At 50.4% G+C, this 12,743-nt stretch overlaps 1 protein-coding gene across 1 annotated transcript; it reads right to left on the reverse strand.

The window, feature by feature from the left end:
- Positions 1–1,489: 1,489 nt before the first annotated feature.
- CSRNP1 (cysteine and serine rich nuclear protein 1) lies at positions 1,490–12,479 on the reverse strand. Its single transcript, XM_031607795.2, has 5 exons — positions 12,335–12,479; positions 7,283–7,478; positions 4,844–5,103; positions 3,883–4,179; positions 1,490–2,906 (listed from the first exon to the last, which is right to left on the reverse strand). Exons 2-5 carry the CDS (start codon positions 7,452–7,454, stop codon positions 1,923–1,925), a joined length of 1,713 nt encoding a protein of 570 aa, XP_031463655.1. The 5' UTR covers positions 7,455–7,478; positions 12,335–12,479; the 3' UTR covers positions 1,490–1,922.
- Between the last annotated feature and the right edge of the window lie 264 nt (positions 12,480–12,743).

Consider the following 12,743-nt stretch of genomic DNA (forward strand, 5'->3'; position numbering starts at 1 on the left):
TACAGTTGCCCTCCTGTCCATGGGAATGGCCTCAGGGTGATGCCTCGTGGGAGGACATGGCGGGTTGGCTCTGCTTCAAGGTTGACCGGCTCAATACCAGAGAAGACGTACAATTAAATAATAATAATAATAATTAATAATAATTTAAAAAACAAAAAAAAAAAAAAAAACCAAAAAAACCAGCCTTCGCGCTATTCATACGCCAGAAGCTTTCCAAATTGCTGGCAGGGTGCCATGGTGGCATGGCAAGACTACTTGTCCATCAAGTGGCAGGTCCTGAACAGCCCCATCCCTGCCGGGGGACAGCAAGGGTTCAGCTAAGGGAAAAGTCCCCAGACCCACATTTTGGGATGATTTCCCCCAACTGGGTGACTCTTCAAGGAGGGATTTCAGTGTACAGCTGTGGGTTTCCAGAGAGATACCTAGACGCTCACGCTGCTGGCGTAGGCACTTAGTGTATCACTGGCGTGCAGATTTGGGTCCAGTTACATGGCATGGCCAAATAGTGTCATGTTCTCAGGCTGATTGAAACAACAAAAATCTAAGTAGGCCTCTAATCTCCCTCCTAAGCACAACCATTTCTCTTTTTTACTCCCTTCTGCAATCGTACTCAATAAATAATGCAACAAACTTCATATTCATCTCCTTTCCTTGATTTACCCAATTTATCTATTTAAAAAAGAGTATAAACAATCTGGCCCACAAGTTTCTGGAGTTGCCATCCCCTTGATATCTGGGAGTCCTAAGGGTGCTGCTGCCCTTCACTTTGCTCTCCAAAGCCCCACAGGCTGCAAAAGTTACCCTGGCTTCCTCCCTCGCTGGCAGTTCCTCTGCATATTCAGGCACCATAAGCGATCACAAAAGATCTCATGGCCAAATCCTTAGGAAATTCAATAAATTAGAAAATAATTTATGGAAAGATTTCGGTGGCTTTTGTTCATTAAATAGAGCTAGCTCACGTTTCTCAAACAGAGGATGGTTTTGCTCCCTATAGCAGTATCATGCATATCAGACTACGCGCTATCACGTCTACAAAGGATGGTTCACTACCAGAGGATGCTGTAGGAACACCTCCCTCATCCCTCCCACCCACCTTGCATTCAGCTCTTGTAGCAATGTGAGGTGAAGAGCGAACAGCTAGCACCTCCCAGACTCACAGTGGGGTCATCTTTAGGACATGTGCTGCTGGAGACCTTACTGCCCTTCCAGGTCATTGACAAACCACAGTGCTATTCATGTACTACAGGTAGAAAATAAATAAATACAGATATATTATGCAAAAAATATGATTGTGCACATAATACATCTGAGGTATTACCAATTTAAATAAGGTTTCATGCTAGTTCAAGCTTCAGTGGCTAGTTAAATTCTGGAATTTGCAATAAATAGATGAAGGATGATTATGTATATAGTGTACGGATCTCTTCTGTAAACCTTTTCTGATTTAAACCCAAGAGCATGTTGGTCTGGCTCTTACGCAAATCACAAATTTTCACAATAAATACAGCTTCAAAAGTTGTCTTAAAAAGTTCCCGCGACACCGAAACGTTTCTAGAAGGGGCTGTGTGTACGACTGGCAACATTCGCAAGGAGCATTTCTCAACAGGTCTTTGCATACAAAACACAAGGAAATTCATACTTGAAAGTCTTCGTCCCTCCCTCCCCCCCCCCCCCCAACCCCATCATGAAAGTTTAGAAATTTTTGCACAAACAGCAAGAGAACTGATTGTAGCTGCAGTATGTCAAAACGTCCACATTCTATAAAGACCAAAAATAGTTTGTCTGCTCAGAAAGTCTGATTATTTTTTTTTTAATCCTTTTCACATAGCACAAGTGAAAGTTTGCCCGTCCAACCGTTCTTCGGCTTTGGTTTCAGCACCACGATGCTGCCAGTCCTTCGCATCCCCAGCCAACCAGGAGCTTCACACCTTCACCGTTTCCATCAGAGATGACTTGATGGCGTCCTCCAAAAGCTGATTGTCTGTGAAAGGGGCTGGGGTTTCGGGGACGGATTCGGACAAACCGATGAGAGACTCCAAGAAACAGGAGCCCTGATCTCCAGCTTGCGGGAAACCGGGGAAATTAGGCAACTGAAACTGTAACGCTGAGAAGTTATCAAGGTTCTCATACTCCTTCAAGGAGTTGTAAAGGGGTCCCAAGTTATAGTCCGAGAAGGACTGGAAGAAATCCAAGGAGTCAGAGGAAAGGCTGAGATCGGCATAGCTCTTGGAACACGACTCAGCTGGGGCTGGGGCACAGCACGACACCCCATCACAGTGCACGTGCATGGCCTCCTCCAGCAGCCCACCACTGTCCTGGTTGGCATTCTCATCCAGGCACTCAGAGAGGTGGGATGAGGCCCCAGGGCCAGGCTTGGCCTCACAATCATGGTCCTCAATGAAGAAGTCGGAAGGATGGAAACAGCTCAGGTTGTCCTGGCAGCGGTCTCCCTCCTCCTCGGCATCCGAATCGTTGAAGTGGAGGATGCGTGCCAAGCCATCATCATCAATGTCTGACTGGGACTTGTCAGAGGGGAGGCTCTCATAGGGTTCCTCCAGGTCCTCGCTGGGGTGGGAGGAGATGGAGGAGTCCGTCATGTCGCTGCTGCAGCTGTTCTCCCCCAGGGCTTCCAACTCAGGGCTGAACTGGAAGGCGGGGGCCAGCGGTGCTGTGCGTTCTTCCAAGGGCCCCTTTGTCGCTGTGCAGCCCAGCTGAGGCAACCGCTCCCGGAAGGGAGGTTCAACTTCTGCCACCCCCTCACTGCTCTGCTGCTGCTTCTCCAGCTCCAGCTTCATGATGGTGTGGATGAAGTGGGTCTGCACCCGGGCCTGGTTGAACTCGATCCTGCCCTCCGTGTTGCCGCAGCCGTCCTTGGTACAGCCACAGGGGAAGGAGGTGTGGTCCATCTGGGGGGAAGAACATGAGGATGAGGACCCTCGCCCAAAGCCCAAGCCACCTTGATTCACCCTCAAATTCTCACACATCACCTTTGCAGCATGGGTGAGGAGTTTAAAAGCAAGCCAAAAAATACAAAATAGTAAAAAACAACAAAAAAAAAACACAAAACAAACAAAAAAAAAAAACAGCCCACACCACTTGCTCTTTGGAAGAGTTGTCTTAAAAAAGATGAATTTCAGTACAACTGAAAAAAGTTAAAAGGTTTTAAAAAAAAAAAAAAGCAAAACGTAATGCTCGGAAAGGAGACATAAGAGGGCAAAAGTGAATTTTTGTATATTGCACCAGAAAATTTAATATCTCATCTATATCATGAGTTTCTGCCTCTCTGCGGGATGAAGGACAAATTGCTCCACTGTTATCTGCAGCACTTCTACGTACCAGCTGTGAGCAGCCACTAGAGGGGGGCTGTGACATGCACACGGACCATGAGTCCTCCTGTGCACATCCATCTGCCTGTGCATATCCAACTGTCTGCACACACACACCATACACCGCCCAGCCTGCAACCACAGAGCACAGAGCAAGTGAGCAGAACCCACACTAGTGGATACTCCCCACAAACACAGCAGGGCAGGCACCTCTGAAAACATAAAATATAAAAAAAATAAATGAAGGTAACTAAGTGCAGCTACAGTGGTCACCCTGTGATGTGCAAGTGGGCCTGCAGAGCTGACACTGATGCTCCCATGTGTGCTGGTAGTTGGGATGCACACCAAGGGAGGAGGAGAAATTGGAGCCTTATGGGAGGAGCGAAGGGCTTCTCTTTGCCAAGGCACCTCCAAAGTCCATCTCCCTCTGCCACTCACAATGTGTGTGCACTTGCACATCCCCATGGGATGAGCGATTTGGGAGGAGGATGCTTTCCAGCAGCATCTCCAAGAGATTTTCCCACTTCAACTTGAGATGCATGAGATAGGGCAGTACCTGGCACTTAATGCCTGCCAAGCTGCAGCTGCAGGTCTCAGGATCGCAGACCTCCTGACAGTCACAGCCACAATCCTCCCGGGACAGGCGGATGCTGTGCAGCTCCCGCTTCTCCTCCTTGTCAATCTTCTTCACCCCAACAGCTTTGAGCAGTGCACGCCTTTTCTTGGCTGGATAGGGCTGGAGAAAAAAGCCATCCTCCAGGTCCACGTTGCTGACGTCGATGTCGTCGTCAGAGATGTCTTCAATAGTGAGCTGGTTGGCTTCCTCCGATTCCTTCGTGCCGTTCATGGTGAGCTGAGGGCAAAACATGGGCAAAGTGTTACAGAGCTCTCAGGGACACCAAGACAGCAGCCCTCAACACCTCAGGCCAGGAGAAATCATGGAATCATAAAGATTGGAAAAGACCAATAAGGTCGTTTAGTCCAACCCCAACTCATCCCCACCATGCCCACTAACCACATCCCTCAGTGCCACATCTCCATGTTTCCTGAACAACTTCAGTAATATTGACTCCACCACCTCCCTGGACAGCCTGTTCCAATAAATGAATCATAAAATCACAGAATAATCCAAATTGGAAGGGACCCATAAGGATCTAACTTCTGGCTCCACAGAGGACCACCCAAACATCAGACCATACATATGACTGCATAACCCAGACACTTTCTAACTTGCCCCAGTGGTGGCCACCTCTATGACCAGTATCTGTCTCAGAGCCTCCAGAGAGAAACCTGAAAGCCCAAAGACCACGAGGTGCACAGCATCTCACTCAGGTCCCACCTGAACACCTGGTGAACACCTGCTAGGGAAGCTGAGCATTACTTCTTTCAGGGCAGAGAACTGACCTGTATTTCTCAGAGACCCACAGAAGGTTCTGGATCAATTCCCCAAGAACTCGAAAGACCAACACAAAGAAAAGACCTCCATGAGAAAAGACACCCCCAATCCAGCCACTCACTTTCCATTTCAAGGCTTCCAACTTCTCCTCTTTCAATTTCTCTTCCAGTTTCTCTCGACGAACGTTTTCCTGCTCCTTGGAGAACTCTGCTAACGTGAACTGCCGAGAGGAGCTGTGTTTGCTCACCATCCCCAGCGTGCAGCCCCCGCGGCTCGGTACGCTCGTGAAGCCCTGGCAGCGTGGGAAGTAGAACACAGTGACCCGGTCAAACTCCACGTTGTTCTTCTTTAGCCGTTTGGATTTCTTCAGGATGGACGTGGCTAAAAAAGGGGGAGAAAAGAGTATACAGTCAGCGATGCCATCCTAAAGATGGAGGTAAAATAACTTTGCTAAACACTATGAACCGGACTCGCAATGGTAACATAATACGATAAGGTCACAGCATCTTGTGCTTTAGAATCTAAAGGTGGAAAGTGGATACAGGGGAAACTAAGCCAAGTCCTGATACACTGGAGTCACCACTCAGATTCACCCTAATAAATGCCCACTGCTTCTCCTCCCCACCACAACTTCTGCCAGGAAATACATTTGCTTATTCTTCACATGCAGCAGAGCAGAACGAACAAGCAGCCAACCACCCTGCACACCTGTCCTGCTCCCAACCCCATCACCCTGCCTGCTGTCCCAGGGTCCCACAACATTGGGATACTGATGCTTCAGCTCCAGCTTTTGGGGCAGGACAGAAAATAGCCTGAATGACTGCTCCTCCTGGTATTTTCTTTTACCATCCACTGGGAGGAACCACGAAATCTATAGTTTATTCTTGTAAGACTCATTTGAGAGCAGCTGCTAAGATGTTAATCTTGATGCAGGTGACCCCGGGGTAAACATGGCAATGCATGACTCTGGTTTATTTTATGTTGCTGAAATATACTACACAGCACTCAGAGCAGAGCTTCTCCAGCTTCTGCACATGCAGATGGAGCAAGTGGGGGTGAAATAATTGGTCAGAGCAATTTCACAGAATCACAGAACTGAGTTGGAAGGGACCTTTAAAGGCCATCTGGTCCAACCCCCCCTGCAATGAACAGGAACACTCACAGCTCCATCAAGTGCTCAGGGTGTTGTCCAGCCTGACTTTTGAGTGTCTCCAGGAATTGGACATCTACCACCTCTCTGAGCAACCTGTGCCAGTGCCTCACCACCCTTATTATAGAAAGCTTTCCTTATATCCCATCTAAATGTCCCTTGTGCTGCTTGCATGCCAGGAAGAAGATGCAGCAATGCACAAATTCAGTGTCTGATTTTTTTTGGTGTCACTCTCTGCTAATGAAGTAGTGGGAATGTGGAAACAAGCAGCCAAGAAGGGCTGGGTGAATCTCCAGCATGAGACTGAGCTGTGCTGCTTGGACAGCAGAGCTGAGAAAGTGCAAACTGAACAGCAAGCTGCACCTACATTTCACAGGTCTTGCTTGCCAAAATACCGCATTTCAGTTTCAGATGGAAAAAAAAGAAAAGAAAAAAAAAAGCAGTCACCCAGCTGTGTCAGCAGCTTCTGCTCACTCACTGAGGGTTTCGAACCAGGCTGCGCCATCACTTTGATGCTATCTTTGCACTGTGCGTTGCTTTTTCATAATAACCTTGATTCAATCTTCTAAACCATCAGCTCTTTATCAAGAGGCAAGTTAACCACCGCCAGCATCTATCGACCGAGCTGCTGCACTTTGGCATTTGCTTCTCCCTCCTTCTCCTCCCCCCCCCCAAATTGTTTTTCCATTCCTGACCCTTTTTCAATGGAGCCAGAGAATACAAAAAGTTCATTGTTTTGTCACCAAACCTGGGAAGACAAGCAAGAATGAGACTCTTTATTATTACAAGACTTCTAAAGCCTTTTCAGACCACTGCGTGTTTGTGTGTGTCTGCTAAGTGGAGCTTAACTGCTATATACAGTGGGTGTTCAGTGTAATTTACTGGGTTGGATCATTTCTCCTCCATGAAGATGGTCTCCTATTGTCTTTCTTTTCCCTTTGCACAGCAGATAAGGGATTTTATGACCTTGTCTGCTGCATGTTTTCCTAAAAGCCCTCAAAACCGATAATGCTGGGAAAACAAAATAGCATTTATCTGTACTGACAGCGGAGGCAATGTCAAACGTGTCGTGTTCTTTGGCAAAGTCCCCACCTTACATAGGAAACGGGTTCTGAAATGGTAATTAGGCTGCTGGTTAATCATTTTTCAAAACCAGCATTACGGACTGTCTGTTCCATAGTTGCCTATGGAATAGCTGATAGCATGCTGAGGGATGGAGGATGCTCTGATAGCAGCGCCCTCTGGACACCTCTGCACAAGCGTGTCCCATGGGCCCAGAAATTTGGATTTGGGCAAAAAAGTTGCAAACTAATGGCAAAATGGTAGGAGGAGCAGCTGAGGAAGACTCTCGTGAAGACACTGGGGGGTTATAAGGACAGGGCAAACAGGGCTAGGTGATAGGGGACTCACGGGTAAAGCCAGGTGCTATGGCAGAGCTGGGCTTGCTGTCTCCACGGGAGTTGTCTTCATCTGAGTCCCAGCCTGAGGACGCCGAGGAGGACAGAGGGGAGCAAGAGGAGGAGGAGCAGTAGGTGCTGTCATCCCCCAGCTCTTCATACTTCCTTTTCAACACCCCGCTCATGGTGACGCCGTATTGTTCATATAACTGTAAAAGAAGGGAGAAAAGCATCATCAGAGAGAGAAATCATCCCACTTACAATCTGCACGAGCTCAGTGTGATCACGCAGGTGTGACTCCCCAGAGGTGCACCCCACACCACACCTCGCTGCTGTCCCTGCACGCAGCTGCAATTCCTCTCCTCTTTTAGAGGAAACACAACTGCCCAGGAACCCATTCAATCAACACAAACGTTATCCAACAATAATTACTACATTTTGCTTACTAATTCTTTTATGTTAACTCCTTCCCCCGATCGCTTTCTGTGCAGTTACAGCTTGAGCTTCTTGCTAATTACAAAAATAAGCCGGTTTGCAGAGAACAATCTGCTGGCATGATTTACTTGCTACAGCCCCCTGGGGAAACAGACTTATTAAATGAAGCACTGAAATACAAATATATCAACTGTGAAGAACAGCCCTTCTCCTCACGGTGCCTTTCATAGTCAGTCCCCCATTCAATAAGCTATTCTTGTTTAGGCTGGGTTATGTATCAAGCATAGTAGCAATTAAAAACAACGTAGCTAATTAAAAACAAAGGAGCTCTGTGCTTGCCTAGATTCCTAAATTTCCTTCACGCTCTTCTACTGCCCATCTCCAGCATTCACAACCCAGTGTGCCTGGAGCAGCATGGTGGAAGAGCAAACCCAGTGCTAATGGACGCGGTGTCCTCATGCCCTCTTGTGAAACCCTCCCACCAGCACAACCTACTCCTCGTAACCGTAACCATATCACTTTCTCACCCTCTTTTGCATGTCTGAAGTGAATTTAAATCTCTCAAACTGACATCCTCCTAACAGCCCTGAGCAGACGGCACAGAAACTGCACGGAGTTCAGAACCTCCCCATGATGGGATGCTCAATATCACAATAGTGCCTGCGATGGTGGACGCCTGCAAAGCCCCACTGCTCATCAATCACATTCACCGACAGCTTCCAGGAGCCAAAAGTCCCCTGAAAGGTTAAAGATGGATGGATGGAGCGGTTCTGGGTTTGGAAGAAGTTAATCATTGCATGGGGCCGCATGTGCCAGAGGTTGGGTTGTCGGGGCCTTGACCCAAAGCTGATGTGGAGAAGGTGGCTGTGGCAGACGTCCAATCCAGCATCAGTGCTGAGCCCTCTCCTACCTTTCCACTTGCAAAGTGTTGGCAGCCACAATGTTGCAAACTCTCTAATCTCCTATTTTTCAATTTTTTTGCACCTCCCGTTCTGCTGAGGGTCACCCATGCCAGAAATAAAGGAAAAAACTTCCAAAATGAAGATTAAAATGAAGTACCTCCTTGTCCATATAGAACGACCAAAAACTCCACAAAAACAAACACAGGTGGTTCTGGGATGTACCCACTACTGCCGCAAGGCCGTCTCCTTTATCCCTACTGCAGGATTTTGCCTTCCAGCCAACAGGAGGAGAACACAGCTCTCCAGCACACCCAGAAGATGGGAGTAGAGCGGGCACTGATGTCAGTTTGGCTTTGTCCCACCCTGAAGGGACACCAGCGGGCATCAGAGAGAAGCCCCCAGGCAGTGACATCCATCCCTGCATCAGTTTGCCACCTCCTCCCACTTGCCATCCATCCATTCAGCCTTCCAAGTGCCTGCCTCTCCACCCCAAATCCTGACTGTGGGGATGAGCTGGGCAAGGACAAGCTGCCAGTAGCCTGGGCAGCACCAGGACTTCTACCTACAGCCAAAAAAACCCAAAGCAGCATCTTTGTATAATTCCCAGGGAAGCGAGCAGAACGTCGACGCTGTCCCAGCACTCAGCCAATGGAGCTGTGATTTGGAAGGTACCATTTTTTACATTTATTTTGAAAAAATACCTCTGCATCCGTCTGCCCCCTATAAACACCACCCGGATGGGGTTCAGCCGTTCAGGGCTAAGTGGATGTCCTGCACTGAGCACAACCAGTGCCCTCCTCCAGGCACCATCAGTGCCCTCCCCTCCTTGCCCCAGTGCTCGGCAGCAGAACCCAAGCCATGAGAGCAATGCTGCTGAAACCGCGGCTGGGATCGCTGAGCTGCGGTGATGCCGCAAGCCTGAGACTCCCATCCGCATCTGTGCCTGCCATAGAAGTCACAAAAATGTGCACAGCAGCGTGAAAAACAGAAAATATCAGCGCTCGGCAGTGGAAATCTCTGCAAGCGGCTCAGAGCGCAGGAGGATTTTACCACCTTTACTCCCTCTCACTCTCTCTCTTTCTTTTTTTTTTTTTTTACATAACCTGAAATAAAATAATCCTATCTTCCTTTTAGTTGCCAAAAAAGACATTCTGTTCTTGGCTAAGACTTCTTACTCATCTATTTTACTGAAAACAGCTTTTGGAACAAGTACATAATGCAATGGATCAAACCCGCAGGAATTCCTCTCTGGCACCAGAACTCCCACTATCCTGGGAATACTTTCTAACAAATATTTAGCCCAGATGTGCATTCCTTTCTTTTTCTCTCTCTCTGTCTCCCTCCTTTTCTTTTTATTTTTTTTTTCCAAGCTTTTGGAGGGGGTGGGGGGGCTTGGTGGGGGGGGGAAGGGGAGTGAATCCGCTAAGTCCCATTTCTGGCACTCGGCGAGTTGCAGAGCCCTAATATGCAGGAATGCAAAGAATTAATGTTTTAACTATCCTCCACTTGGACAGCGTATCAACAGTAAATATTTCAAGTCATTTGGATTTCAGAAGGCATTCGTGCAGCCCAGAGAGGAGGAGAGCACCCAAAATCCTACAGAGCGTGGCTGTAAGGGGCTGCACAGAGGCACGGGGAGGAAGTTTTGGGGTTTTGCAAGGAGCAAAGCATGCGGCAATTAAAGGGAATCTCTCCTGGAAGCAGCTCCTGGGGGACTGCAGGAGAATAGCAGTGTTTGCAATTTGATTTTCCGACTGGGGAGGATCCCAAAAAGGTGGAAGGATCCCAAATCTACACGTGAACTGTAAACAAAGTTCCCTCTGCAAAGCAAGAAAACAAGTGGTGCGATGCATAGATTTACCAGCAGCTTTCCTGCCTTAGGAGCACCCTGCAAACCCAGTGCAATGGGGCTGAGCCTTCAGCAGGGCCCAATATTGCTTTAAAATCCAACACTACATCTCTGCATGCTGAATCCACGGGGAGGTTTTTCTTCCTTTTCCAGGTGTTATTCGCACTGCATGACCTCAGCATCATCAAAAAAAGACATCAGTGCAGAGCCATCAGCCCTCAATCACCACCATCCGCTTAACCACTTTAACTCCTGCCATATTTACTGAGGTTCAATGGGGAGTCCATAGGGTTCAGCCCAGCTGATATTCACCCTCTCCCATGGTTGGGTTTAGGGTTTCACAGCCTTCCCCTGGTTATAAATAGCCCTTAGGCACTCGCTGTGCCCTGAGCAGTCCTACTGCCAGCACCATCCATGGGAAGCAGGGCACACGTGAGCCAATATCTGGGGAACCCCAGCAAGAAACAGCTTTGCAGGTTTGCCATCAAGCCCTTCTGGCTCGCTGACAGCTCAAAAGGTAAATAAGAAACATTAGGAAATGCATTAAAAGGTTATGTGACATAGCCCGAATGCAGCGTGCTTTGGATGTACTCTGCACCGCAATAAATATGAACAGAGCGACGCGTGCTTTTGTCTAGGAAAATCCTCGATTTGATTACACCCCATGAATAATTCAGGGCAGGTTTCCGTGTGTGCCCTCCCGCAGGTACACGCTGTGCTGCACGCTGCCCCCGGCTCCGCTCCTTTCCTGCACTGAATTATTAAAGGGAGGAATGTGAAGCTCCGGGTGTCCTCCGTGAGAAAGAAGGAAAAGGAAAAAAGGCAAAAAGGATAATAATAAAAAAAAAAAGAGAGATAATTAAGATGCGGAGCTGGGTGAAAAAGAACAAAGGGGAAAAAGAAAAAAGAAAAAAAAAAGATAACAGTTCAAAAAGAGTGACGATGAAAAGGCGAAGCTCCGTGGAAAAGAACAAAAGGGGAAAAAAAAAAAATTAAAACGTGAAGCTTCGTGAAAAAAAAAAATAATAATAATAATAAGGGAGGGGGGGGGGGGAAGAAGAAAAAATAATTAAAAAATAATAATTATAATAATTGGCTCTGGGACAGGGCCGTCCCCGTGCGTCAGCCTCATCCCAAAGTGACACGGCGGAGGTGATGAGCGCTCCGGGAACACCGGGGCAGCTCCGTGTGCGAGGGGTTCCCTTTGGCTCCTCCGGTTCCCCTCTCCCTTTCCCCACGAGCGCTGCCGCTGTGCGCTGAGCGCTGCGGGCGCTGCGCTCCGTCCGTCGGCGCGTCCGTCGGAGCGCCGGTAGGTGTTGCTGTAGCGACGGGAATACATCCCCGGCCGGGAGCTCCGGGGTAAAGCGAGCCGGCCAGCCTTCCTCCACCCCCCCCCCCCCCCCACCTCCTCCTCTGCCTCCCCCCGCTTTTCTTTCTACATCTCCAAACTGCAGCCGCAGCCTCAACGAGGGGCGACGGGGTGCGAATCAATAGGTGTCCGGCTGGGAAAAAAACCGGGGGGGGACTCGCGGCGGAGAAACCCCCCCAATTCCGCCCCCCGATCCTCCCCGTCCCGGCCGAGCCCCGAGCGGTTCGTTCCCCCTCCCCGGGTCCCGCCGCCCCCGGGCGCCGCGAGCACGGCAGCCCCGGCCAGACGGCGCCTCCGCGGCGCGCCCGCCCGGCTCCGTCCGCCGGGACACCGGGAGCCCCAACCCCCGCGGCCGGGAGCGCCGAGCCGCAGCCCCCGCACCCGACGGCGGACGGCGATCCGCACCCCGACGGACGGACGCCAGCCGTACGCCCCGACGGCGGCGCGACGCGAGCCGGACCGTTGGCGATGCGAACCCCCCCCTCCCCCGCTCCCCGCTCCGGGCCCTACCTGCGGCGGCGGCTGCGGCTCTCGGCGCGGCGGCTCCGGCTGCAGTGGCGGCGGCGCCTCCCGCTCTGCCGCTGCCGGGGCTGCGCCGCGCCGCGCCGCGCTGCCCTTTTTCGTCAGTGGAAAACTCCGGGCTCTGACGCAGGCGGTGACAGGAGCGGGGCCGGCGCGCTCCCGGGCCCGCCCGGCTTCCTGCCCCCCCCCGGGCGGGGCGCTGACTCAGGGCCGCCGCCGCCGCCTCCCCGCCCCGCCCGCCGGGGGCGCTGGCCGTGAGGGGCCCGGAGCGCGGGCGCCGGAGGGGTGAGAGGCTCCCCGCAAACACGGCCTGCCTGAGGGGCTGCGAGCCGCAGCCGCGCCGGGACCCCAGAACGGCTTTGGGTGCCTCAGAGAGTTCAGATCCCGTGAAAGTGTG

Source organism: Phasianus colchicus, chromosome 6 (genome assembly GCF_987193195.1).
Source record: "Phasianus colchicus chromosome 6, bPhaCol1.hap1.1, whole genome shotgun sequence".
NCBI classification, from domain to species: domain Eukaryota; kingdom Metazoa; phylum Chordata; class Aves; order Galliformes; family Phasianidae; genus Phasianus; species Phasianus colchicus.